Below are 24130 nucleotides of genomic sequence, written 5' to 3'. Positions count from 1 at the left end.
AGGGGTGTGGCCTGGGGAGAACCCCAGGGGCCAAATAAAAATGTTTGGAGGGCTGCATCTGACCACTGGCCAAATAACTCTTCACTTGCCTGGGTAATGGACTGGCTGAGAGCCAACAAGCTGACTCTCAATCCAGATAAGACTGAGGCATAGTTAGTGGGTGGTTCGCTAGATCAGATGGATGAGAGGTTGCCTGCTCTTGATCAAGTTACATTGCCTCTGAATGAACTGGTACACAGCTTGGGAGTACTTCTGAATCTGTTGGATGAGGCTCAGGTGGTCTCGATGGTGCAGAATTCCCTCCATTAGCTTTGGCAGGTGACCCAGCTGTGCCCCAGTCTAGACAGGGAAGGCTTAACTTCTGTTGCCTGTGTCTGGTAACCTTTAGGTTAGATTACGGCAATGTGTTATATGTAGGGCTGCCTCTGAAGACGGTTCAGAAAGTTTAGCTGGTGCAGAATTCAGCAGCCAGCTTGCTCACCAGGGCAAGACAGTTTGAGCCAATCCTGACCTACCTGCCCTGTCTGCTATTCAGTTTCCAGATCCAATTTACAGCATTGGCTTCACCTATAAAGCCTCAAATGACTTAGAATTGCAATTATCTCAAGGACCACCTCTCCCCATATGAACTGACCCAGAACCTGTGATTATCATCTATGGTGCTTCTTCATGTGCCCCTTTGTGTGCCCCTACAAGAGGTATTGTTATGTACTGAGTTGAATAGGATCCAAAATGCAGCAGTCTGATTGGTCCTATGGAGGGAGGCAACATGAAAACAGGCTTTTTCTGTGATAGCTCATCATGTGTGGAATGCTCTCCACTGGGAGGCTCATCTGGTGCCTTTGTTATATAACTTTAGATGCCAGGCAAAAACATTCCTCCCCCCCCCCCCAGGTTTTTTAAAATGTGGCCATCTAAACCAGGGAAGGTTATTGGTTTTGTTTGTTAATATATTATGTATTTTTGTGTTTTATATTGTAAACTGCCCTATGATCCTCAGATGAACAGCGGTATAGAAATTTATTTTTTTTAAAAAAATATACATTAACTGGCATTTTCGCTTCCATGGAACTGAGTCAATGGATAGAGATATTACTTGGCCTTGAACCTTCCTCTATTCAAATTCCAGTCTCAGAAAAAACGGTGTGTGTGTAAAGTTTTTGGGTGTTAGCAATTAAAAAATATAACTAGGTCAGGCACTCTGAAGCTATGGCCACCGATCTACTGTTCATTCAGATAGTCCTCCATATGCTTGTAGATTTGTGGTTGAAGGCAGAAGAGGGCACATCCATCACATTCAGTATTCGTGTTGATTTTTAATTGCATTTTAATTGCCATTTTTATTTCTTAGCACTGTGTTTTATTGTATTGCAATTTGAATTTTATGGTACACAATTAAAGGCAATAGATAATAAATTAAAGGAAGTAATAAACACCATACAGCATCTAGCATGTACAGCGGCATTATAGTGGCCACTATAGACAGAAATTCATTAAGTAATCCACTAAGCCCCTGCACAATTTTCAAGTGTTCTATGGGGATAAAGAAAGGTTTGGGAACTGCTGAAGTACCAGTAGATAGAACAGGAAAAGGCGGAAAGCCTTATGCTATTGTCAAATAACATTGGGATCCCTATCTTTCGTTATGTTTTTAAAACTCTTACATTTCATGCTGTCATCAATTTGCTGAGTGCAAAAAAAGAACTAGTGCAGTTATCCAAGTGCCTTCGTGCAGTTACAGCCACTGTCCATTAAAATGCTTTCCCCTTTGCTTTTCAGAAGTTGCAGCTCAGACCCTGAGGAAAGTTGGTGTCTTCACAGACATCCTGACCATTCTGGGTAACTTTGCCCAGGACAAAGAGATCTGCCTTGCTTGCTGTGGGGTTATTTGGAGTCTGGTAGTACATGGTAGGTATGTGTATGTGCAACACGTGTTGGCTTCTGCAGTTGGGAAAAATGCTTCCTAAATTTGTTGACTTGCTCAGATCTCTCTGGCAGAAAATGTTGGTGGTCATAACTTGTGTGCCCTGAGTAAAAGCAGAAGCAAGGGAGCAGATCTGCTTAAAGGGCTTTTCTTGGGCCTTTGTTACATCTGACTCTTTCATTTTCAAGGCTCCCCCCCCCCCCCGTAATAAAAAAAACCTGCTCTGTTTTTCATCTGCTCATTGTAATCCATTGGATAAATTGCATTGGGTTTTCAAGTCAATATGGAAAGATAGCGTGCAAGTATTTAAACATATTTTGCTTATTATTTATTTATTGGGTTTATATATTTTTATTTATACAAATATTTGTATGCCACCGTGTCATAAAAAAGTGCATTACAGCAATAAAATTATAAAACTATACAATAAGAACCATAAAAAGTTAAGAACAGACATCAGTTAACCATTGTAGAAGGATATATTCTTAATTGCCTGCCTAGGCCTGGTGTACTACAAACATTGTCAGCGGGTATTTAAGAATTGAAACAGAAGGCGCCTGCTGAATCTTTATTGTCAGAGACTATTCTACAGGATACTTTGGCCACCTCATGAGAAGAGAAGACTCCCTGGAAAAGACCCTGATGTTGGGAAAGATGGAGGGCAGAAGGAGAAGGGGACGACAGAGGACGAGATGGTTGGACAGTGTTCTCGAAGCTACCAGCATGAGCCTGACCAAACTGCGGGAGGCGGTGGAATACAGGAGTGCCTGGTGTGCTCTGGTCCATGGGGTCACGAAGAGTCGGACACGACTAAACAACAACATTCTACAGGATTGGCCCAATGAATCTATAGGCTTGGTTTCTTGTTGTCCCCCTAGTTGTTGAGGCTCATTGGCAATCATTGATGCCCCTGCAGATCATTTCATTGAACAAGCTGAGATGGAAGGGTTCAGGTGACCCCTGAGGTACCGTAGGCCTAATTTGTTCAGGTCTTTGTAAATTAATACGAGAACATTGAGCCTGGCTCAGTATTAAGTGGCGAGTTTAAACACTAAACATTATAGATAACGAAGACCGATGGTATCCATTCATGCCAGCTGAGAGCTAATGGCATGTGTGCTCTCTTGGCCTGGGTTCCCTTGGTTCTGCCTTCCCTCAGTGCACAGAGATCTTTAGCAGCCCCAAGCTTACGTATTCGCTTCATTTTACCGTTGCCCACCCAAGAGCTTTAGGGAAGGAGCAGGCTGTAAAAGCCAGTCTTCTATTTGCTACCTCATACGGTATTGCCTTCTTCTGTTGATGCAGCAACCAATGTGGCTGAAAGCCCCCTGAAGTATGCTATTGAGGTTGTCTCTATAATCCTTCACATGCACCTTGAGGATGTGGAAGTGGCTGAGGCGGCATGCTGCGCTTTCTGGGCTCTTTCTCTCCACGGTGAGCTTTCAAGATCTGCTTCATCCATAGTAGTGGGACAGAGGAGCTTAACTTCCCCCATCTGGGGACGGTGGGTATTATTTCAAAGTACAGCTTACAAGCATGCTTCTCAACCAAGATTGGCAATGGTGGGCAACTTGCTCCGCATGATTGATCTTCCCCCAGTGCCCATCTCCAAGGCAGTGCCAATTAGCTAGACCCAAAAAAGGCCTCCCTAGACACACACACACCCATGCAAAACTGAGCTGTGCGTTCTAAAGCACACTCCAGAAGAGTCTCCAATGTGGAGTAATTCCACAATGATTGCTTAAATATTCGTCAGCAGATGATCAGTCGAGAAAGAATTGTCTCCTGCTGCTAGAAGCTTTAAAATTTAAAGAGAAAAGCCATATTGCACATTCCCATTCTCTGATTATTTCATGTAGACCAGGAACAACAAACCCTAACAGTTCTTCACCCATCTTTGCAGCAAAGTTAGGGGTGGGAAGTCATCAAAATGGCATTTGCTTAACCGGATTCCTCCTCCCCTTTCCTCGCCAGGTTGCATAGATGAAGTTAATTATGAACCCTATTCCTTGCTTATCCTGGAGGCTCTCCGGAAACATCCTGAAAGGCCAGTGCTGGCAAAGAACGCCTGTCTGGCATTGGCAAGCCTCTTGAGGACATCTGGTAATAGCCTATATGATGGGTTGGGCAACATTTGTGCCCAGCACTACTTGGCACATTAACTGTGGAATCCTACGAGCTGCTGTGCAAGTCGCTGCACCAGTGCAATGATTCAGAATGATTCAGGACTTTCTGAGTGAGATGTGGATAGGGCTGACAGACTAGTTGTTGTTGCCAGTAGATGTTTTGGAAAGATTTGGAGATGGCTTAAAGGGGTTTGGCATTCTGTCCTGAGATGTTGACAAAGAACATACAACTATGTAAAAGACAGAGGTGCAAAGGCTCATTTATAGATGACTGGTTAGTTTTATTGATTACATGAAGATAAACAATCCCAAACTTTTGCAGGCATCCAAACTTTTTGGGTTGGTCTAGGTTAAATTATATTTTACACATCAGATTGCTGGCTGTGTTTATGCTGTATTTTTAATACATACCTAGATATTTATTTATTGCTATGGAGGGGTGTAATTTTAAAACAACCAATTAATGAAAATAATATGGTCCCACACAATCATTGCCAAGCCATGAGATGCTACCAGTAACTATTTCTTAAGGCACCCAGAGGAACACAAGCCAGTGCTAATAGACGCAGAGCATGGCAAGGTTGTGCCTGAGCACTCACAAGTCAGAGTGGTTCAGCTTTCACCAGATTGCAGGTGGGCAACAGATTGTTTGCAGAGGAAGACTGGTGGTCAGGAACCTTCTGATTAACAAACTGTCTCCCTTTTTCCAGAGTTGTGCGGTTTCCGGTTCATAGTAACCGATGAGAAGGGCAACGGGATTGTCCTGCTCAAAGACTGCTATGAGCTCCACCGTGAGGATCCTGAAGTTGTGGAAAACATTTGCATCTTGATTAATGAGATGTTTAAATATGGCAAGTCTGTCTTCTTTGGAATCCCAGCCTGTGTGCTCTGCAAACCAATAGGGGGTGGGGAGAAGGATCTGGGCCTTGGGTTCCAATCCATGTTTAAACAAGGACTTTCAAGGTAGCCTTGAGCAAGTGAAAATGGTTAATGAATTACCAACATCCCTCACAAGCAAACCCAATCAGAAGGAATTTTTACTCCAAGCCTTGAGGGATGGAGTGCACTAGAAATCTAAAACACTAAGGGTTGTATCAAATGTAGCAACCAGTTAAAAGTCTCTGGGTTGTATCCAACTAAGTTTTACTTAGTGAGTAGACTCTCTGAAATCAATGGACCCAAGTCATTCATGTTTATTACTTTCCATGGGCCTACTCTGAGCAGGACTAGCATTGGATACAACCCAGTTAGTGGTATATGTGTTCCACAGGCAAAATGTTTTGTGCCAGTGGAACATTGTTGGGCAATAGATTGCACAAGGCTACAGCAACCTGCTTACACAATTTGCTGCATAACAAGCTTCCGCTAGCGCAATTGTTGCAGCTTCCAGTCAGGCTACTGTGGTCTATATAGTTCTGTATTGTCTACACTGACTGTCAGAAGCACTCTACGACTTCAGACACCAGTTTCTCCCAGTCCTACCGGGAGATGCCAGTAAGGACTGAACTTGGGATGTTCTGCATGCAGATTCTCTATCACTATGGCCCTTTACCCACTACACATCTGATATCATAGGATGCCACCATTGTTGAGGAAGGTCAGACAGAAGGCAGGGAAATGAATTAGTAATGCTCACTCCATAACAAGGGTTGATTCTTCCCTTTTTTGAAATGCAGAGGAAATAGTTTTGGAGATGGTTTCCCAGGACATTACTGAGATGCTGACTGAAATGAAGAACCGGTTTACATCTAGTCTGGTAAGCAAGGATGCTAGAGATTAGTGGACAACCTTGACACTTCAGTAAGAAGCCCTGTCTTTTCTATAGCTACCTAGAAGGGATAATACAAATGATAGCATCTGGCCTACAATAAAGTCACTGGGCTAAAAATAATAAACTAAAACGACTGGAAGTTGCCTTCTGTTCCTCAGCTGTTTAAAGTCAGCATCTTATAGGACTGGCTCCAGGGCTTGGTCTTGTTGTGCACCTAAGGCTCACATCCCTTCAGGAGGGCCTACCTTTTTAGCTGCAAAGCCTACTGAATGGTGTATTTTGCTTATTTTTGAAAACTGCCCTGGGGGACTTAGGAAACACAAAACTCTGTATTGTCCACACTGATTTGGCAGTGGCTCTTCAGGTTTCAGACAGGAAGGTCTCTCTCAGTCCCACCTGGAAATGCTGGGATTGAACCTGGGGCCCTCTGCATTCAAAGCAAGGTGGTCTACTTATATGGCTTTGGCCCAGTACCTGACAGATATTAACTCCCCTTATGAACCTGCCTAGATGCTAAGATCCTCAGGTGAGCACCTTCTCTTGGTCTCATCAACATCAGGAGCATGGCTAGTGGTGACATGAGATTCACACATTGTGGAATTCCCTCCCAAGAGGTTAGAGTGGCTCCCTTTTTTTATCCCTCCACTAGCAAGTTAAAGAATTTCTATTCAAACAGACCTTTGGAAACACAGGCACAGACGATGCTGATTGCTGGGCTGCTGTCTGGGCAAACCTAATTTAATTGCTGCTTCTACACATGTTTTGATGTATTTTACCTATGGTTTTTAAGTAGTTTGTTTTTATTAACTTTGCATTTTATAATGGTGATTTAAAGGTTGGAAGCTACCTTAAATCCCAACTTGGGAGAAAGTTGGGAGATAAAAACATTAAATCAATAAACACTACTGAACCATGGCTCCATCCCTAAATGGTCAAAGAGCTGTGTAGAAATGTAACAAAACAGTAGTAAGCCCAGGGAGTTCTTCACTTGCCCTCTCTAAGCATGTCAAGTAGCAAGAGAAAAGAAAGGAGACACAGCAGCATCTTGCCCTATGCTACATCACTTAATGGCTGCATGGATTGGGTCCAGGAGAAAACAAGTGAAGGAATTAGAGTGTCAGGAACAAAAAAACAGGGTACCACCGAAGGCACTTTACAGGGCTGTCTTAAGCCTATCTGGCACCGTGGTGCAAAGCTCCCTCCGGCGCCCCCTTCCCGTTTTTTAGGGAGGACGGCGCTGCCGGCGGGGCTGGAGGAGGCAGGCAGTGGCTGGAGGACGGCTCCCCCAATGGGGAAGAGGCAGAGGCTGGACGCTTTGTGCCACGGTGGCCACAGCAGATGGAGGTTCTGGGCACAGCTTTGGCGCAGCATGGCGGAGTCAGGTGAGGGCAGCGAGCTGATACCAGGAGGCGCCGTGTCCAGCCTCCACCTGGTGCCCTCCAGAACTTGGCACCCTGCACCACTAGCCTCTATGGGTAGGACGCCCCTGGCATCTTGTTTAAAAAACAATATGTATTTAAAAACACCCTGTATTTAAAGCATTACAATGCCACTTTAAACAGCCATGGCTTCTCCCAAAGAATCCTGGCGACTGTAGCTGGTTAAGGGTGCTGAAAGTTGTTAGGATATTCCTATTGCCCTTTCAGAGGGACTGACTGTTGAACCACTCTGAGAGAGGAAAAGGGGACTCCTAACAACTTGCAGCACCCTTAACTAACTGCATTTGCCAGGATTCTTTGGGGGAAGCCATGACTATTTAAAGTGGCACCGTTGTGCTTTAAATGTAGGGTACGAATGTGGCCTTTGACTCAGTACTTCAATCTTGCATTCATTAGTTTTAATTGTCAAGCTTTAAAGGGACATAGCATACATCTGAAAGAGTCATAGGAGGATTGGCATAAAAAAGGAGCTACCTTAATGAAAAGAAGTTTAAAAAAAAAAAAAAAACTGGCATCTGACACTTGCTTATTTCCCCAACCAGGAAATAGTTGCTCTAGCAGAAAAGGCACTCTCTAAACTGCAGAAAAAAGGTAAATGATAACAAAACACAAACATCAGCTCTTTATTTTGAAAGCTCTGAATCTTCAGAAGTATTCTTTAAAGCATGTATCTTTTACCCCTACCTGCAGGGCTCCTTGTCTGAAATGAGACAAGTCTCGCTCTAGAAGATTGCTTCTTTGCACTATTTGTAAGTCAGCAACAGCATTCAAGAAGGAACCGGCCATATTTCAGGGAAATCTTAAACCTTCTATACACTTTTGTTTTACAAAACAGTCAATAAATATGAATACCAGATGAGAATATGTGGTCCTTCAGTTTGGTAGTCAATGCTATTTTAAAACTTGGGAAATCCTATCACGGCATCTACTTTGTCCCTTGTCTGTGGTGTTGCCGAGGTATTCAGCTTCAGATGCAGATATTTAACTAATCCAATGAATTTTGGGGATTTTTGCTGCTCCATATACTATATTTTTAAGGGACGCGGGTGGCGCTGTGGGTAAAAGCCTCAGCGCCTAGGGCTTGCCGATCGAAAGGTCGGCGATTCGAATCCCCGCGGCGGGGTGCGCTCCTGTTGTACGGTCCCAGCGCCTGCCAACCTAGCAGTTCGAAAGCACTCCCGGGTGCAAGTAGATAAATAGGGACCGCTTACTAGCGGGAAGGTAAACGGCGTTTCCGTGTGCGGCTCTGGCTCGCCAGAGCAGCGATGTCACGCTGGCAACGTGACCCGGAAGTGTCTCCGGACAGCGCTGGCCCCCGGCCTCTTGAGTGAGATGGGCGCACAACCCTAGAGTCTGTCAAGACTGGCCCGTACGGGCAGGGGTACCTTTACCTTTATACTATATTTTTACTTGCTCTTGAAACTTCCCCCTTTCAAAAGCAGCTTGCCATACACAGTGCTATTTGAAGAGCGAGAAATCATGCCTAAAGCTCCCCTTTCTGCCTGCAGAACTAGTTCTCTGGATGCTAGTGAGAGAAAGCAGCTGGTGACCTGAAAGGAATTATAAGCCAACTGATTATCAGTGTTTACAAGCAGTTGTCACCAGAATCATGAAGTGCCTCTATTTTCATGGCTTATTATGCTTCCAGCTTACAAATATACAAGTTTGCATAGATTTTGAAGTTTATGTGGATTTCCTCTGGCACTCAGGCCAATGGCTCCGAGCTCCTCTCTTAACTTCTGACAGCTTTGTATGTTCACCAAACTGATGCCAGAGGTGTACTTGCTACAGCTGTTCACCTTTCAAACGATTCATTCATTGTCCAGCAACAAAGCCCTGGGCCCTGCTGGTTCCCATCTGCTGGTACATAAGCCACATCAACATTTTGGCTGGCTCATGTTTCACTTTAGGGGGGAACAAGTTGTCTAATTTCAACAGCCTATTTGAAAGCAGGAACCTGATTTGTCTCAACAGGAGCTCAATGGTATGCAGAGTTGGTGAAATGTTCATATATTTTCAATATGATAGTACAGTCAGCTCAATGTGCAAACAAACACACTATCTTCAAAAGTGGGGTTATGGGTAGAAGCAGCTGTTTCTTTCTTTTCAGAGCATTTATGGAGAGAAATCATAAGACTTCCTTGGAGTGGCAGGTGAAGCACTAGTTTGGTTATTGGGCTTGTGCTATCCTTGAATGGTATATCAAATAGCAAATTTGAAGGCAACCAGAGCCACTGTGGTGTAATGGTTAAGAGAGGTGGACTTGTCATCTGGCGAACTGGGTTCGCTTCCCTGCTCCTCCACATGCAGCTGCTGGGTGACCTTGGGCTAGTCACACTTCTTTGAAGTCTCTCAGCCCCACTCAACTCACAAAGTGTTTGTTGTGGGGGAGGAAGGGAAAGGAGATTGTTAGCCGCTTTGAGACTCCTTAAAGGGAGTGAAAGGTGGGATATCAAGTCTAAACTCTTCTTCTTCTTCTACAGTTAAGGAAATAATTGTATTTCACAGTGTCCCAAGCTTATGAGAGAGAGGCTCCAGGAAGCTGTCAGTTGTAGAAGCAAATAGAAGAGTTTCATAACTGAATAACTTGGGAGTATTTTTTGTATGGTAGCTGACCAAGGGCAAACAAAAGGGTCCAAGGGGAAAGGCCAGTAGGACAACTGATATTTTTACTCAGTCAGTGCTGGGAAGTACAGCAAGCAGGACATATCCAGAGATACTCAGATTTATTATTTCTTGGTCTTTGATTTTTCTTTGAGCGAGGCTTCCCACTGCTTCCTCGCCATCATGTACAGCCTCATGGCTGCTTGGGCATCCTGAATCTGAGAGAGAGAGAGAGAGAGAGAGAGAGAGAGAGAGAGAGAGAGAGAGAGAAATGAGCAACAAGTTTAGGATACAATGAATTAGTTGACTTTGTGTCAAGTGATGGAATCAACAGGATGAAATCTTGTCAAGTGACCTGACTGCAGGAATGATGTAATTCCTGGTTGTTCCCCAATTACTCTCACATTTCTACAAACAACAATGGGCAGCTTAAATGACAAAATTATAACCCTTCCCCTGATTTGGAAGGCTGGTACATTGCACATTCTACCAGCAAACAGCCACATCACATGAGGAGGACAAAAAGCATTTCATAAGGCTTGCATTAACCACTTTGGTTTTCATTTGAAAAAGAAAGGTGGGACAGAAATATAAAAACTTAATAGGAACATAAGAAGCTGCCTTATACTGAGTCAGACCATTGGCCCATCTAGCTCAGTATTGTCTCAGCTAACAGGCAGTGGCTCTCCAGGGTTTCAGACAAAGAACATTTTCTTAGTCCTGCATGGGATTGTACCTGGGCCCTTCTACATTCAAATGAGATGCTATACCACTGAGCTATGCTCCTCCCCTTTAAAAAGCATAGTCTTTGAGATCATATAAAAGCTCTCTCTGAGACATTTGTTTTTTAATGGCTGTGTTATGTATGCAAATTATCAGTCGATACGTGACAAGGACATGCGTGAACTCATCTTTATTTTAAGATTCAAGCACATCATTTATGGAAATGGTATAGAAAACTGTTGGGACACTTAAGTTGCAATCCTATATGCAATTTCCTAGGTGTAAGATATATTGAACCCAATCAGCCTTACATCTGTGTGGACATGGGCGTTTACTGCTGAGTATACATGCCTGGAACTGTACCGTAATGTCTCTTTGACATTACTAAGGAAGAAAAAAAATACATGATCAGTTTTCTCATTTTAGCAAAAAAATAAGCTAGAAACATAAGATGTTCATTTCGGTAAAGCTTATGTAAAGTGGGTTAGATATAGGGCGGGGGGGAGTTAGCAGTGTTAAGAAGTGATGGCCAGTGTACCAGTAAGAATTTATTGAAAGTTGTAATTTCTTAGAAAAGGAAATATAAACAATTAGGAGATAGCCCAGGGTTAAACAAGAGCCAGCTCCCCAGGAAAATAGAATACATTTCCCTATTATTTCCTTTCTGAGCCCGGAATAATATGTCACTTGCAACCAGAACCTAATGAAAGAATACCTACTGAACTGTGTTCCAAAGCTTGCACCTTCACATTCAGCAGTTTCTCACAGAGCAGCTTCAGAGATGGCCTCCCACTCTATATGAAAGGAGAAATCATGGTTTGAAGAGGAGGTACTGTGCTTGATTTCTTTGTGTTGCTGTGAGGCCACCAACAATTTGGCCGACACTAACAAATCCTGACAGGTTTAACTGTTGAGAAAGCTCAAGGGATCCAAGATTGCCACAAAAGTCAATCTGCTTTGGTCTTGACCATTTGCATTAATGGATGATGCACAAATCTCCCTTATGTCTGTTAAATAAAACCTAAAAAGCACACAGCTGGACAGTGCCTTTTTACTTGCTACCCTGAAATGCAGGAATCCACTTCTGGCATTTGTAAATGAAACAAAGCTCCACCCTTCTCCCACGAAGTATATTTGTGCTTTTTTCCTCCTGCCTATCTTTAATTCTGTCCATTTGTCAATTACCATACTTTTCCATGTATAAGACAAGGTTTTTTTACTCTAAATTTTGTTTAAAAACGTGCCTCGTCTTACACATGGATAGTGAATGGGGTGGATTGGCTGCAGCTGTGAGCAGGGGCTTGTCAGCGACAATTGTTGGCTGCTAGAAGGGCTGCTTTGGATTGGCTGCTGCTTCTCTAATTGGGTTGGTGATTGGTTTCTGTAGCAAACACTGCTGTGGATTGGCAGTCGCTGCCGCAATCGGCGGCTGCTGTTCTGGGATGCATACAATTGCCAGCGGACAGCTTTTCTCAGTCAGGTAAGAGATTTTTTGCTGAGGAAGGGTCTGTTTGCGATTGGCTGTCGCTGTGGCAAGTGGGCGATTGACAGCTGCCGGCAATGGTCAGCATGGATGCTGCGTTTGAGCGATTTTTGGCAATCCCTCCCCCCAGCTGTAAAACCTTGGGCAATCCTCCGCAAAAAAGCAGAGCCACCTTTCCCCCTTTTTCTGAAATTTGAGTCCCCCAAAATAGGGGGCGTCTTATCCATGGGGGCATCTTATAGACGGAAAGGTACGGTAATAAGTCAATTTTTCCCATAAGTCCAATATGCTATAATCTTTTGTACCAAGCATTCTAATTTGCACCTTTCAAGTCCTTCCTGAATGTGGCTATAACCACATGCTGCCCCTAAGAAAAATCCAATTAGTGGTTTATCTTCCAAGTCCTGATTCTCTCTCTCTCTCTTTCTTTTGTAAATAATTTTTATTCATTTTCAATAGAATCCTCCAATTAATGACAAATCCAATCAAATCATTCAAAATTGCAATAATAATAATACCACCAATTATATATTCCAATATAAAAGTGACCTAACAGCCGACACTTGGACCAGAAGATTTGCATAAGTAGAGCTGCCAGACCAATGAAACTTGTCCAGAAGAAAAATGGCAGTGGAATGATCAACGGCCCCAAGTTCTAGTAGCCTCCATACTTTTCAATTTAAAGGAGAGGGGAACCTTTTTTGGACCAGTGGGCCAGATCTTTATCTCACCCCCCACACTGAAAGCCTGCTTTTGACAGGAAGCAGCACTCAGCAAGATTGAGCCCTCCCTCCTCCCCCACTCATTAGGATTTACAGGTGAAACCCCCTATTGGGCCAAGACCATAGGGTAGAGGTTCCCAACCCCAATGTAGAGTCTGTTGATTTGAGATGGGAGAGGGGGATGTCTCTCAGTTCCTACCTGGACCTCTTGTTTGAAAGGCTTGTATCTTTGTGTATCCCGGATTCTCTTCTTGGGGTGGTCAAGGAACAAGATCTGAAAACAGTCAAAAGGTTTCCACTGTGAACATTGCTCACGGTGTAATCAAGACATCAGAGTAGCACGCACAGTTGAAATGTGAACAGGTAACTTGAGTGAGAAGCAACTGGGCTTGCAAATTGCAATTCAAATTTCAGCTGACAAGAGAACAATCACAGCCCAGCATAGGACATCTCAGAGTGGGAGACCTCAAGAGGAGAGGAAGCGTGGCCTCTCTGATTGAGTTCGGGGTGGGAGTGGCAGATGAAAAACCAGACTGGTTGCAAGTCTCTGAATACCAACAATGAAAGGCAAGGGTTGAAAGACAATGAGCCACTGTGGTGCAGTGGTAGCATGTCAGACTATGACCTGGGATACCAGGGTTCAAATCCCCAGGCGGCCATGAAGCTTATGGCTGTGATCTTGGGCTAGTTGCTGCCTCTCTCAGCCTAACCTACTACGGTTGTTGTAGGGATTAAATAAGGAAAACCACGTAACGCCACCTTGAGCTTTTGGGAGAAAAAGGTGGGATATAAAATATTGTGGAGGAGGGATTATTTTTGTTTTTTACTATGCTATATATTTCTTGTATTTTTTTTATTGTAAACTGCCCTGTGACCTTCTGATGAAGGGCAGCATAGAAATAGATATATAAAAAATTCAATAAAGAAAAGTAATAAAGTTAAGGGCTCTGTACCTTTAAGTCATTGTGAAGAGCATGACCAACAAGGATCCTTCCTTTTAGGATGCTGGCCACTTCCTCCTGAACGATTTTAAAATCCTCACCTGAGCAACCAAAGAAACACAGAGAAAAATGTTCTCAGCAAAAGCACAACAGGAGTCCACAGAAACACACCACACAAGGGCCTTTTTTTTTCTTTAAATATATGTGTATTGATTTTTGAGAATATAGCTGTAAAGTCAGCATGATGTACAAATCAATCAGAAGAAAGACCCATAACTAACCATAACTATGACTGAGTGAAGTATAAAGATTGTTTACATCATGGGTAGACAAACTAAGGCCCAGGGGCCGGATCCGGCCTAATCGCCTTCTAAATCTGGCCCATGGATGGTCCGGTAATCAGCGTGTTTTTACATGAGGATGTGTCCTTTTACTTAAAATGCATCTCTGGGTTATTTGTGGGGCATAGGAATTCGTTCATTTTTTCCTCCAAAATACAGTCCAAAATATAGTCCAGTGGCCCCACAAGGTCTGAGGGACAGTGGACCAGCCCCCTGCTGAAAAAGTTTGCTGACCCCTGGTTTACATCATCATCATCTTCAATATTAATAAATATGGAGCAATGGGTCAGAGTTTACACCAGAATGAAATCTGATCAGAACCCATCATCAACAGCAACAACAATTGCTAGCAAGGGGGACAATCTGGGCCTTTTTGAAAATAACAGGCATTTCATGGTCCCTTCCAACTCTACAATTCTCTTATTCTGATTCCCTCGCAGAACTACAATTCCCAAAGTGGTTTAAACAATCCCTCTTCCCAGGGAACTCTGGGAATTGCAATTCTGGGAGGGGAACAGGGACTCTCCTAACAATTGTCAGCGGCTTGCACAAACTGCACTTCCCAAGATTTTTTTTTGGGGGGGGGAAGCCATGACTGTCATAGAATGGTTCTTTAAATGTATAGTACAGATATGGCCTGACTCCACAAAATACAGCTCCTTACAGTCATAATATGAAATCAGTACACCCACAGAGCACCAACCTGTCTTTAGGTTTTCAGGCCGAATCCCACTGGCGGCCGTCCTGTAGTCTGTCACTTTTTCCATTGCCTTGACATACTTGTCGTAAACACACTTGCCAAAGAGGTTCACAATGGACACACGGGCCACAATGCTGTCTTTGCCTGTGGGTCCCACGCCCACCATTTCACAGTCCATGGCCACAGCTTTGGTTAGGCTGCCGAAAAGGAGAGAGCCTTATCATTATATTAACCAGCTGCCTCCACAGGACGTCAACATTTCTGGGGAAAGGATTTAAAGAGCTCTTTGCCCAGAACTTGGCCCTAACTGGAGAGAGCTTATTCCCAACATAAAACAGGTTGCAGAGTTAAGCAGCTGCAGTGTTAAATCTGTCTGACTGGAAAATTGATTAACGAAAGCTTTGATTGTGGGGAGTCAATTAACTTAGTGGGTTCATCTTCAAAAAATTAGGTTACAACATATAACAACATCGTACACACATTAAATATCCCACGCTACACAGAAAACATTACATCTAAAATAATATCCAGATAATGTAGTAAATTCCTGTACCAGACAACCATTTGTATAGAAGGCAATACACGGTTTATGTTTTACCAAAATGTTTTATGGGGGGTTGGTGTTCCCTCTGTTTTCATTTTAAGCCGTATGCATGATAAAGCTGAAGAGAGAGTTGCAAGAGTCTTTATGCTTCAAACCTTGTGGAAATCTTATTTTGTTAGTCAATTTTCCCATGTGTTATTTGCCATATTTGCTTTGCCAATCTTTTCATGGGAATCAATACTAATTTAAACCTCTTAATAAATCCTCTTTTACTAGTGGCCAGGCTTGTAATAATGGGATACTGAAAGAATTTGTAAGGCGCTTCTTCAACAAATTGACAAGGACAAATTTTCAAATGGTGGTGCTGTGTGTTAAGAGCATGCTGGTATTTCTGTGCGCGTGCATTTTCACTCCCAGGCTATTTTAGTTCCAGCATATTAACTGTTAACAGGCACAAAGCAGAAAATATTGAAGATGTTGGTTTTTTTCTTTTAACAGTGAGAATCAGAATTTCCCCCATTAAACTATAAGCTCTTAATGTCTCATACTGCTCCTCTGTTGAATTTTCTTTTAATAAAATGAAGATGTAGTTAATGAATCTATTTATTCATCAATTCAAAGGCAGTTTAATGTTCAATTAATATTGCTGCAACAGTTCAAAGCCATGTGCTATTAAGTATTAGCTTTACTGAGAAACATTTACCCTTCAAAGGCCTTTTCTTTAACCAGTGTTTCTTCTGCTAACTGCTGGGGTCTGACTTCTGGGATGCCCAGATTTTTCCGTGCAATTTTTGCTGCTTCTGGACCCATGGCTGCCTCGATATCATCAGGATCAACATCATCAAACCAGATACTAGAAGGGAAAGCAAAAGACAGGTGACCAAAAAATGCACAAAGTATTAACCAGGCAGAAGAGTCAAACAGCTGCAATGGAGATGGGTGATTTCATGTCTCCATGGAGCTCATTTCTTTATCACTTTATCACTTAGCCTTGCCCACCTTATAAGGTTGTTGTGAGAATAAGAATGGCATAATCCTTTGTATACCTCCCTAAGTGTAAGCTATAAACGTGATGCATCTTCTTCAAGTAACTCAGATTTAATAAGGCAACTTCCTTATAGGGATAGGTTACATTTGGGGCTTTTTAAGTTTAGAGGTGAGGCAAGTAAGAAGCAACATGATAGAAGTGTATAAAATTATTTGTGGTATGGAAAACGAGGACAGGGAATGGATCATATCTGAATGGGGTGTCCATAGTGCCTGTAAAAAGTGTGACTGGTAATAGAATTGGTCCGTGCAGCACAGATTCTATGTAAACATGTTTGATGAACATGCCCATAAAATTTTCAACGCTGCAAATCAGATGTTGATCTCAGTGGGACTGCTCTGTCTTAAAGAGTTGCTACCCAACTGATCTGCAAATTTAATCACACACCCAACCTCCACCTGAAATACGCAGCAGGTAGTTTCACAAGTGGCTACAAGTGAAATTAATTTGGTTCTGCCTGTTGCTAAGCTCCTACACAGGAAGATAAGAAGACCAATGGCTCATCTAGCTCAGGATCCTGTTCCCACAGTGGCTAACCAGAAGCCTGTGGGACTCCTGCAAACAGGAACTGAGCACAAGGGCATCTCTCCCCTTCTGTGATTTCCAGCAACCTGTATTTAGAAGCATTACTGCCTCCAAATGTGGAGACAAGAGCATAGCCACCCTGACTAGCAGCCATTGATAGACAAATTCATGGAGAAGGAGAAGGCAAATCCTCTCTTAATATCATTAAGTTGGTGGCCATCACTGCCTCCTGTGGAAGGGAGTTCCACAATTTAACTGTGTGCTGCATGAAGGAACTAGGGGCCTATACATCTGCAGCTGGTGCTGAGAAACCTGAGCTCTTTTGCCAGCTCTGCCTAAAAATCATTAAGCACAAGGCTGAAAAAGACTTACTCTGCTGGCTTTGGTTCCACTTCTTCTGCTTTCCTTCTTTTCTCTTTAATGTCCCCATAGTTCCTCTCAACAGTGCCCCTTCTAGGGCCTCCCTTGGGCCCTTTTCCATCCTCCTGGGCCTGGTGCGAGTTCTTTCCATGTACAGGCTTTTCAGAGCTTGCAGAAACTGGATGAGCAAAATGTTCAGCCTGATTCTTCTTGGCCATTTCTGGAGGCTTGGATGCCAGCATCCTCTCACTTCCGTTTACCTTTGGCATTTTGAGGGCAGCTCCTCCCTCTATGGCCTTGTTTTTGCCCTTGGAATGTGTGCTGGGGGCAGTAAGAGCGGAATCCAGAATGGCAGCCTTTGGTTTCAGAAGCTGAAAAACAAACCAAGAAACGCAAATCAGTGCAATTCCAATTTGGTGTCGGCAAACAGAGACTCCAGCCCAAGCAGGAAGAGAAACAGCATACACATTTGCCACCATGTCTGCGCTGCTCCAGCTGAGGTAGAGGATGGGGAGCTGAAAGACCACCAAAAACAGCCTCTGGGGCCGCATGTGGCTGCATATTGGACCATCCTGCTCTAGAAGATAAAGGCTCACAGGTAGAAAACAGAGAACCATTGTCCAGTCATACCTCCTGCAAGGCCTTCCAGTTGCACGAAACTTCCTGAGGATTTTTGGGAGGCATATCTGGCATGACTTTGGAATCCTTTTGTGCTTTCTTCCTTGCCCCTTTGATTTTCTTTTTCCAAAACAATGTTTTCTTCTTCTCCTTCCTGTGTTGTTTTTTTAAATTTTCTGATATGCTTGTGGAGTTGCCTGCTGGGGCTTTTGATTCTTTGGTTCTAATTTTTGCCATCCTGACATGACAGTCACTGACCTCTCACCACAACCATTTCTGAAACAAAAAGTCAAACTTTATAACCCATGTAGTACAAATTTAGGCACTCCACGATAATAACAACATAATCTTATGTATTTAGTTAATTCATTTCCCCCCCCCCCCCCATGGTCCAAAAGGCACTCTACGTGGTCATATAATCACTAAAAAACCAAAAAACCTGATACCCCTTTGCTCATCAATTACACATTTCAAAACAACGTAAGATCTGCCTTTAAAAAGGACTGCCAGAGCAATAAGACAGTGATGTACAGTGGTACCTCATGTTGTGTAACCTCCAGGTTACGGAATCTCCAGTTTACAGCCGCGGCAAACCTGGAAGTACCAGAACATCTCAGCGGCATGCGCAGAAGCAGTCTACCGCCGTGCACGCCTCTAGTTGCATAAATTTTGGGTTGAGAATGGACCCCCAAAACGTATTACTTCCATAACTTGAGGTATCACTGTATGTCAACTGGGAGTGAAACATTGCTAAAATATTTCTTAGGCTATACGTACCTAAGAAGTCTAAGAATTTTTAAAAGGATTTTTAAATTACATTTTTCTCTGAAAAGCCTGTGGGGAAAGGCTAAGATTTGTCTTCATAGGCTACAAATTCCATAACCGTCCTGCTTGGATTCCCTCAAACCAATTTTTGGAAGCAAAAGGAGACAAAGCAGACCCAACCCTCTACAAATGTCAAATGATATGCTCATACGACACATCGCACATTTGGGTTCTGAAAAACATTTGAAAACAGAAGCATTTACTTGCAGGTTTTTGGCATTTGAGAACAGCAGAGGTTTTCGGGAACCAAGGTTCCACTGTATATGAAACTTGGCATCTGGAATATGAACATAAGAGTCCTGCTAGATCAAGCCAAATGCCCACCTATATTATTTATTTATTTATTTGTTTGTTTGTTTATACCCTGTCCTTTTCTCTGATGGGATTCAAGGTGGCTTACAGATAAAAACATGAACCACTAAAAACATAGGGAAGGGGATCTAGTCTCAGTGACCAGCCATACGCCCTAATGGAAAGCCCACAAGCAGGAGCACCCTCTCATCCTGCGGTTCCAGCAATTGCTATTCAGAAGCATTACTGCCTCCAAGCTGTACTCCCTGTAATCTGCAAAACTGTACACCTGGTTCACTTGGAGGCAGGGGCAGGGGGAAGAGAGCATTTCTCAATAGCTCTGCTGGATCCTGGTTGGTTGTAAGTTTTTTTTGGCTGCCCTGGGCCAGATAAAGGTAAAGGTTGGATCCCTGACCATTAGGTCCAGTCACGGATGACTCTGGGGTTGCGGAGCTCATCTCTCTCTATTGGCCGAGGGAGCCGGTGTACAGCTTCCGAGTCATGTGGGCAGCTTGACTAAGCCGCTTCTGGCGAACGAGAGCAGTGCACGGAAACGCCATTTACCTTCCTGCTGGAACGGTACCTATCTATCTACTTGCACTTTGACGGGCTTTCGAACTGCTAGGTGGGCAGGAGCTGGGACCGAGCAACAGGAGCTCACCCCGTCCCAAATAAAGTGACTAACAAATTCAATTAATAATAGATTCTGTGGCAAAGCACTGAAAAGATTGCACATGGGAGCTGCTTTTGCACATGAAATGCATGCATTAGAAGAGGTATCCCACCTTGGATCAGGTTGAAAGCCACCTAGTGGGTCCCGACCCAACAGCTGAAGACCAGGATATTGAGGAGGCAACCAGCATCACTTGGGGGTGATGCTCCTACATATATATATACTGTATACACGATAAATACAGTAGTGCGTATATATAGTACGTACTAGTTTTTAAAGGAATAGCCCCTTCCTGCCCAAATCGTCCTGCCTCTTACAACTTCAGTTCTCCCAGATGACTCATAATAATAATTATGATGATGATCTTTCAGGTAAGGCAGCGTGCACAAAGATCACTTAACTCCACGGTGCTTCCATCCTCCACTTACCCAGCGCTCCGGCTCCGGCTCTGAAGCTCGCGGGGCTCAGCACGTGGCAACGACGCGCTCCGGCTCCTGCAACACGCCTCCTGCCGAGGAACCAGCGAGCTTCCAAGCCTGACGCCAACCGGAAGTGGGTCCGCTCCCAGGAAGGCGCCGGTGGGAAACGCAAGCTCTGTCGAGTTGGTTCCTGCGGAAAGGGACGGAACAGAAAGGAAGGGATGCGGGACAGCACCCTCTAGTGGGAGCGGCGTGGAATAACAGGGGTTGCTGAGCGGGATATTAATGCGGGATGCTTGGGTAACGGTAAACAGAGGCTGTAATCGAGGAAGGGACGGGGGAACCTTCAGCCTTCTGGCAGCTGATTGAACTACAGCAGTCAGCAAGTAGGGACAGGTGATCATGGGAGTTGTAGTTCATCAGGATCTGGAGGACCAAAGGGTCCCCACACTTGCAATAGCTGGACCATAAAGAAGGCTGATCGCCGAAGAATTGATGCTTTTGAATTATGGTGCTGGAGGAGACTCTTGAGAGTCCCATGGACTGCAAGAAGATCAAACCTATCCATTCTTAAGGAAATCAGGCCTGAGTGCTCATTGGAAGGACAGATCGTGAAGCTGAGGCTCCAATACTTTGGCCACCTCATGAGAAGAGATGACTCCCTGGAAAAGACCCTGATGTTGGGAAAGATGGAGGGCACAAGGAGAAGGGGACGACAGAGGACGAGATGGTTGGACAGTGTTCTTGAAGCTACCAGCATAAGTTTGACTAAACTGCGGGAGGCAGTGGAAGACAGGAGTGCCTGGCGTGCTCTGGTCCATGGGGTCACGATGAGTCGGACATGACTAAACAACTAAGCAACAACAAAAAGGGACCCCTGACCATTAGGTCCAGTCGTGGCCGACTCTGGGGTTGCGGCGCTCATCTTGCTTTATTGGTCGAGGGTGCCGTCATACAGCTTCCAGGTCATCTCACCAGCATGACTAAGCCGCTTCTGGCGAACCAGAGCAGCGCACGGAAACGCTGTTTACCTTCCTGCTGGAGTGCTTCCTATTTATCTACTTGCACTTTGACTCACTTTCGAACTGGTAGGTTGGCAGGAGCAGGGAGGCAGGAGCAGGGACCGAACAACGGGAGCTCACCCCGTCGCGGGGATTCGAACCATCAACCTTCTGATCGGCAAGTCCTAGGCTCTGTGGTTTAACCCACAGCGCCACCCGCGTCCCTCTCCTGCAATATATTTACCACCAAACTCAGACGGGGGCTACTTCAGAATTCATTTGCTTTATTTATTAATTGGTCGCTTTTTCTCTTTTATCAAGAAAACGGACAGTAAGAGCTGTTTCTGTTGTTATAGAAAAATAGGTGGGTTGGCTTTTGCTGCCCAACTCCCCAAGGTCCATGATTGGTCAGAGATGAGTGGATGGAGGCAGGACACACCGAAAGCAAGGCAGATCCTTATTTATTTGTTGCAGCAGAGTTCCCTCTCCTTGCAAGGAGGCAAGAGAGACCTACAACAAAGGTGTGCAAACCCCTTTGAAAATTGCCCACCCTGTAGTCCACAACCACCCCAAAAAGCATACATACATCACAGGAGGAGGCAGTCTTCCGCAGAAATTTGAGTGTTGCTTCTCTCCTGTCTGCCAGAATACCTGATAATGCCTTACTGATTGCATTTTTTGGGTAGCCTGGCCATTCCTTTGAGATGGCGTTACCAGGAAATTGGAAGGGGGTTGAAAGATGCTCCCCACACACACACACACCATGAGAAGAGCCTCTGCTGCACATTACCAAACTATTCACTCACAGACATTTCCCAGCCTTTCACCTGTCAAACGAAATCCTCTGTTGTCAAGAGAAAATAACAGCAACATATCTGCGAAGACATTGCAATGGCAAGGGAAGCTCAGCTCAGGAGTCTCTGACTCCCGGCTGAGTCCCAGGTCTCCAACAAAGGAATACAAGGCAAAGTGTCAATACCAAATGTAGCGATTCACAGATAAATGTATTTATGCGCTGGCTCAATGGGAAAACTTTAGAAAATCATAATAAATCACTCATTGTATCAATCTTCTCAGTTCCAGTGGCATTTAGGACCCAGGGAAGTGAGGTATAAGGGGAGGGGTGAGTGAGCCCACCATAATCCCTGAGGTGTACAGTCACATCTGCAGGGCCTTCCCAAGGAGTCATGGCCAGTGATATCCTGCCCCAAGAGTGTCAGACAGATATCCAACCACCTCAATCACAATGCCTATCTATCCTATAGTGGGATGAAGCTGTTATAAGAATTTTAAGGTCATATAGATATGAAAAAATGTTCAGAACTGCATATATAAACCACAGATTAGGTTCTGAACAAATTGACCTCAAATAGTTCTCTGCAAGGTCAAAGTGGGAAACCTCCCCATTTTCTCTTTCCTCACAAATCCTGTCCTCACCAATCCCATCTTAATGGCACATTCAAGATATGAACAGGGTGTGAGCCTGTGACCTAGATTCAGGAATTAAGTAGTTATAATAACAAAAGAGTGGCCAAAATTCAGATAATGCAATTAGGTAACTTGCCAGACAGGAGATAAACAACGCACTCAGATTTCTGTTGTAGTTCACCTGCCCCTTCTCTGATGTACGTATGATGTTTTGGGGGTGGTCTTGGGATACACCCCTTCTGTGGTGTATGTATGATGTTTCTGGGGGTGGTCTTGGACTCCAGGCGGGCAACTTAAAATGTCTATATAAGGACTTGCACGCATGGCTCGGGGTTCTCCTCCTCTCTCCTGCATGTGAGGGGAGCACCCTGTTGCAACAGTTAATAAAGATCAGGCTTACTAGCTGCTTTGCTTCTCAATATTCTCTGGCTGGTCTCTGTTATTTTATCCTACCGATAGAGAACCTACAAAAGGACTTTATATGGGCTCTTGGGTACCCCATAAGGGAAAAGGAGCAGGGGTTTTTTTCTTATATCAAAGCCCAGTCAAGACAAAGGGGTGTATTTGACTTGACTCAGGGACTTGGAAACTATACTTTCCTTTGTACTGTGAGTACAAAGTATGTATGTAAGTATGAAAGACTATATTTGAGTGACGGGCATGCCTGGATCTCAGGTTCTACCTGAGACCACACCTTTTCTGTGACATATCTATGATGTCTTGATGATGCATCCTGAGATGTATTGTGGGAAACTTTGAAATATGGATGTAACCCATTGATTCTCTCTGCTTATCCTGTGTCGTTTGGAGTCTTGTTGCAACAAAAAAGATTGGGCCTCCTGGCCACTGGTTTGCTTCAGTTTCTTGACTGTAGTCTTGTTTGACCTTCCAACCTAAGCCTGCGGAACTCACTACTGCAATAGTAAATACTTTAGTTCCTGAATCTCCTTTTTACAAATTTACACCTTATTGCTAGTCTGCTCAGCTTAGCAGAAACTTGCCAGGCTGAATCTGCAGGGAGGATTTGCAAGTGAAAAGACAATTGGAAAGTTTCTCCCATCCTCCTGCTGCAGATAAATATTTGAGGGCCTTTGGGGAGAGTCAAAATGGTTTCAGGATTGCTCTCTTGTACTATTTTAGACATGTGGTTTATGTATGTGTGTTTGATCAGAATTCCTATAACACTCTGCTTATGAATCAGTTACTTTGAGGTGCATTTTTAACCAACTCTTCAGCCCGGCTTACATACAATGGATTGAAACCAGTCCCTACGCACAGGGTTGCAATGTAAAATACACAGCACACAAGGCAAGATGGATGGGGAGGAAAGAGGAAACATTCCTCCCAAAGGAACCAATTCTCAGAGAGCCGTTCTTATAAGTCAGGGAAACATTTTGGCCATAGGAGGTGCTTGAGGGAAGGGCCCTGCTTCCCATCATTCCTGCTGAGGTAGCCTGATAGAATGGCTGTTTCTGGGTGGCATTTGAAGACCTGGTTGTTATAAGAATCTTAAGGTCTTATATATAATGGGTGTCCATAAAGGTACCAAGCAAACACATATATAAATATATGAACCACATGTCTGAAATCCACACAAAAAACTCCTAAAGCCATTTTGACTCTT

The 24130-nt window shown here is 44.0% G+C and overlaps 2 protein-coding genes across 9 annotated transcripts in view; one reads left to right on the top strand and one right to left on the bottom strand.

Annotated features, from left to right (window-relative positions):
• Positions 1 to 8122, top strand: part of STKLD1 (serine/threonine kinase like domain containing 1) — a 40720-nt gene extending 32598 nt beyond the window's left edge. For all 6 annotated transcript variants that reach the window (XM_083423614.1, XM_083423618.1, XM_083423615.1 and 3 more), the window contains 7 exons: positions 1780 to 1908; positions 3230 to 3358; positions 3899 to 4027; positions 4761 to 4901; positions 5727 to 5806; positions 7803 to 7851; positions 7951 to 8122. In XM_083423614.1, coding sequence (XP_083279740.1) covers positions 1780 to 1908; positions 3230 to 3358; positions 3899 to 4027; positions 4761 to 4901; positions 5727 to 5806; positions 7803 to 7851; positions 7951 to 7964 — 671 coding nt within the window. In that variant the 3' untranslated portion in view covers positions 7965 to 8122. The remainder of the gene's footprint in view (positions 1 to 1779; positions 1909 to 3229; positions 3359 to 3898; positions 4028 to 4760; positions 4902 to 5726; positions 5807 to 7802; positions 7852 to 7950) is intronic.
• On the bottom strand, positions 7863 to 20233 carry REXO4 (REX4 homolog, 3'-5' exonuclease). Of its 3 annotated transcripts, none has more exons than XM_083423880.1 (10): positions 20087 to 20233; positions 17882 to 18145; positions 17264 to 17622; positions 16022 to 16171; positions 14778 to 14971; positions 13746 to 13834; positions 12992 to 13066; positions 11307 to 11381; positions 8652 to 10082; positions 7863 to 8285 (listed from the first exon to the last, which is right to left on the bottom strand). In XM_083423880.1, the coding sequence occupies exons 2-9, from the start codon at positions 18104 to 18106 to the stop codon at positions 9990 to 9992; spliced, it is 1260 nt and encodes a 419-aa protein (XP_083280006.1). In that variant the 5' UTR covers positions 18107 to 18145; positions 20087 to 20233; the 3' UTR covers positions 7863 to 8285; positions 8652 to 9989. The 3 variants fall into 3 exon arrangements, with proteins under 3 accessions (XP_083280006.1, XP_083280005.1, XP_083280007.1); XM_083423879.1 differs by having other exon boundaries at positions 8660 to 10082; XM_083423881.1 differs by lacking the exon at positions 20087 to 20233 and adding an exon at positions 18898 to 18972.
• Positions 20234 to 24130: the final 3897 nt, after the last annotated feature.

Source organism: Podarcis tiliguerta (genome assembly GCF_965153285.1).
Source record: "Podarcis tiliguerta genome assembly, chromosome: Z".
Lineage (NCBI taxonomy): Eukaryota > Metazoa > Chordata > Lepidosauria > Squamata > Lacertidae > Podarcis > Podarcis tiliguerta.
The sequence above is the reverse complement of the archived record's forward strand: the minus strand, read 5'-3'. Positions and strand labels throughout refer to the sequence as shown.

What these genes read in the sequence shown, in the direction of transcription:
- REXO4 (XM_083423880.1), bottom strand. Translation starts at nt 18,106, where the DNA reads ATGGCAAAAATTAGAACCAAAGAATCAAAAGCCCCAGCAGGCAACTCC. An exon ending in AAAGAAAAGGCCTTTGAAGG is followed by an intron (nt 14,972 to 16,021) that starts GTAAATGTTTCT and finishes CCTTTTCGGCAG; the next exon opens with CCTAACCAAAGCTGTGGCCA. An exon ending in GCCTGAAAACCTAAAGACAG is followed by an intron (nt 13,835 to 14,777) that starts GTTGGTGCTCTG and finishes TTGGTTGCTCAG; the next exon opens with GTGAGGATTTTAAAATCGTT.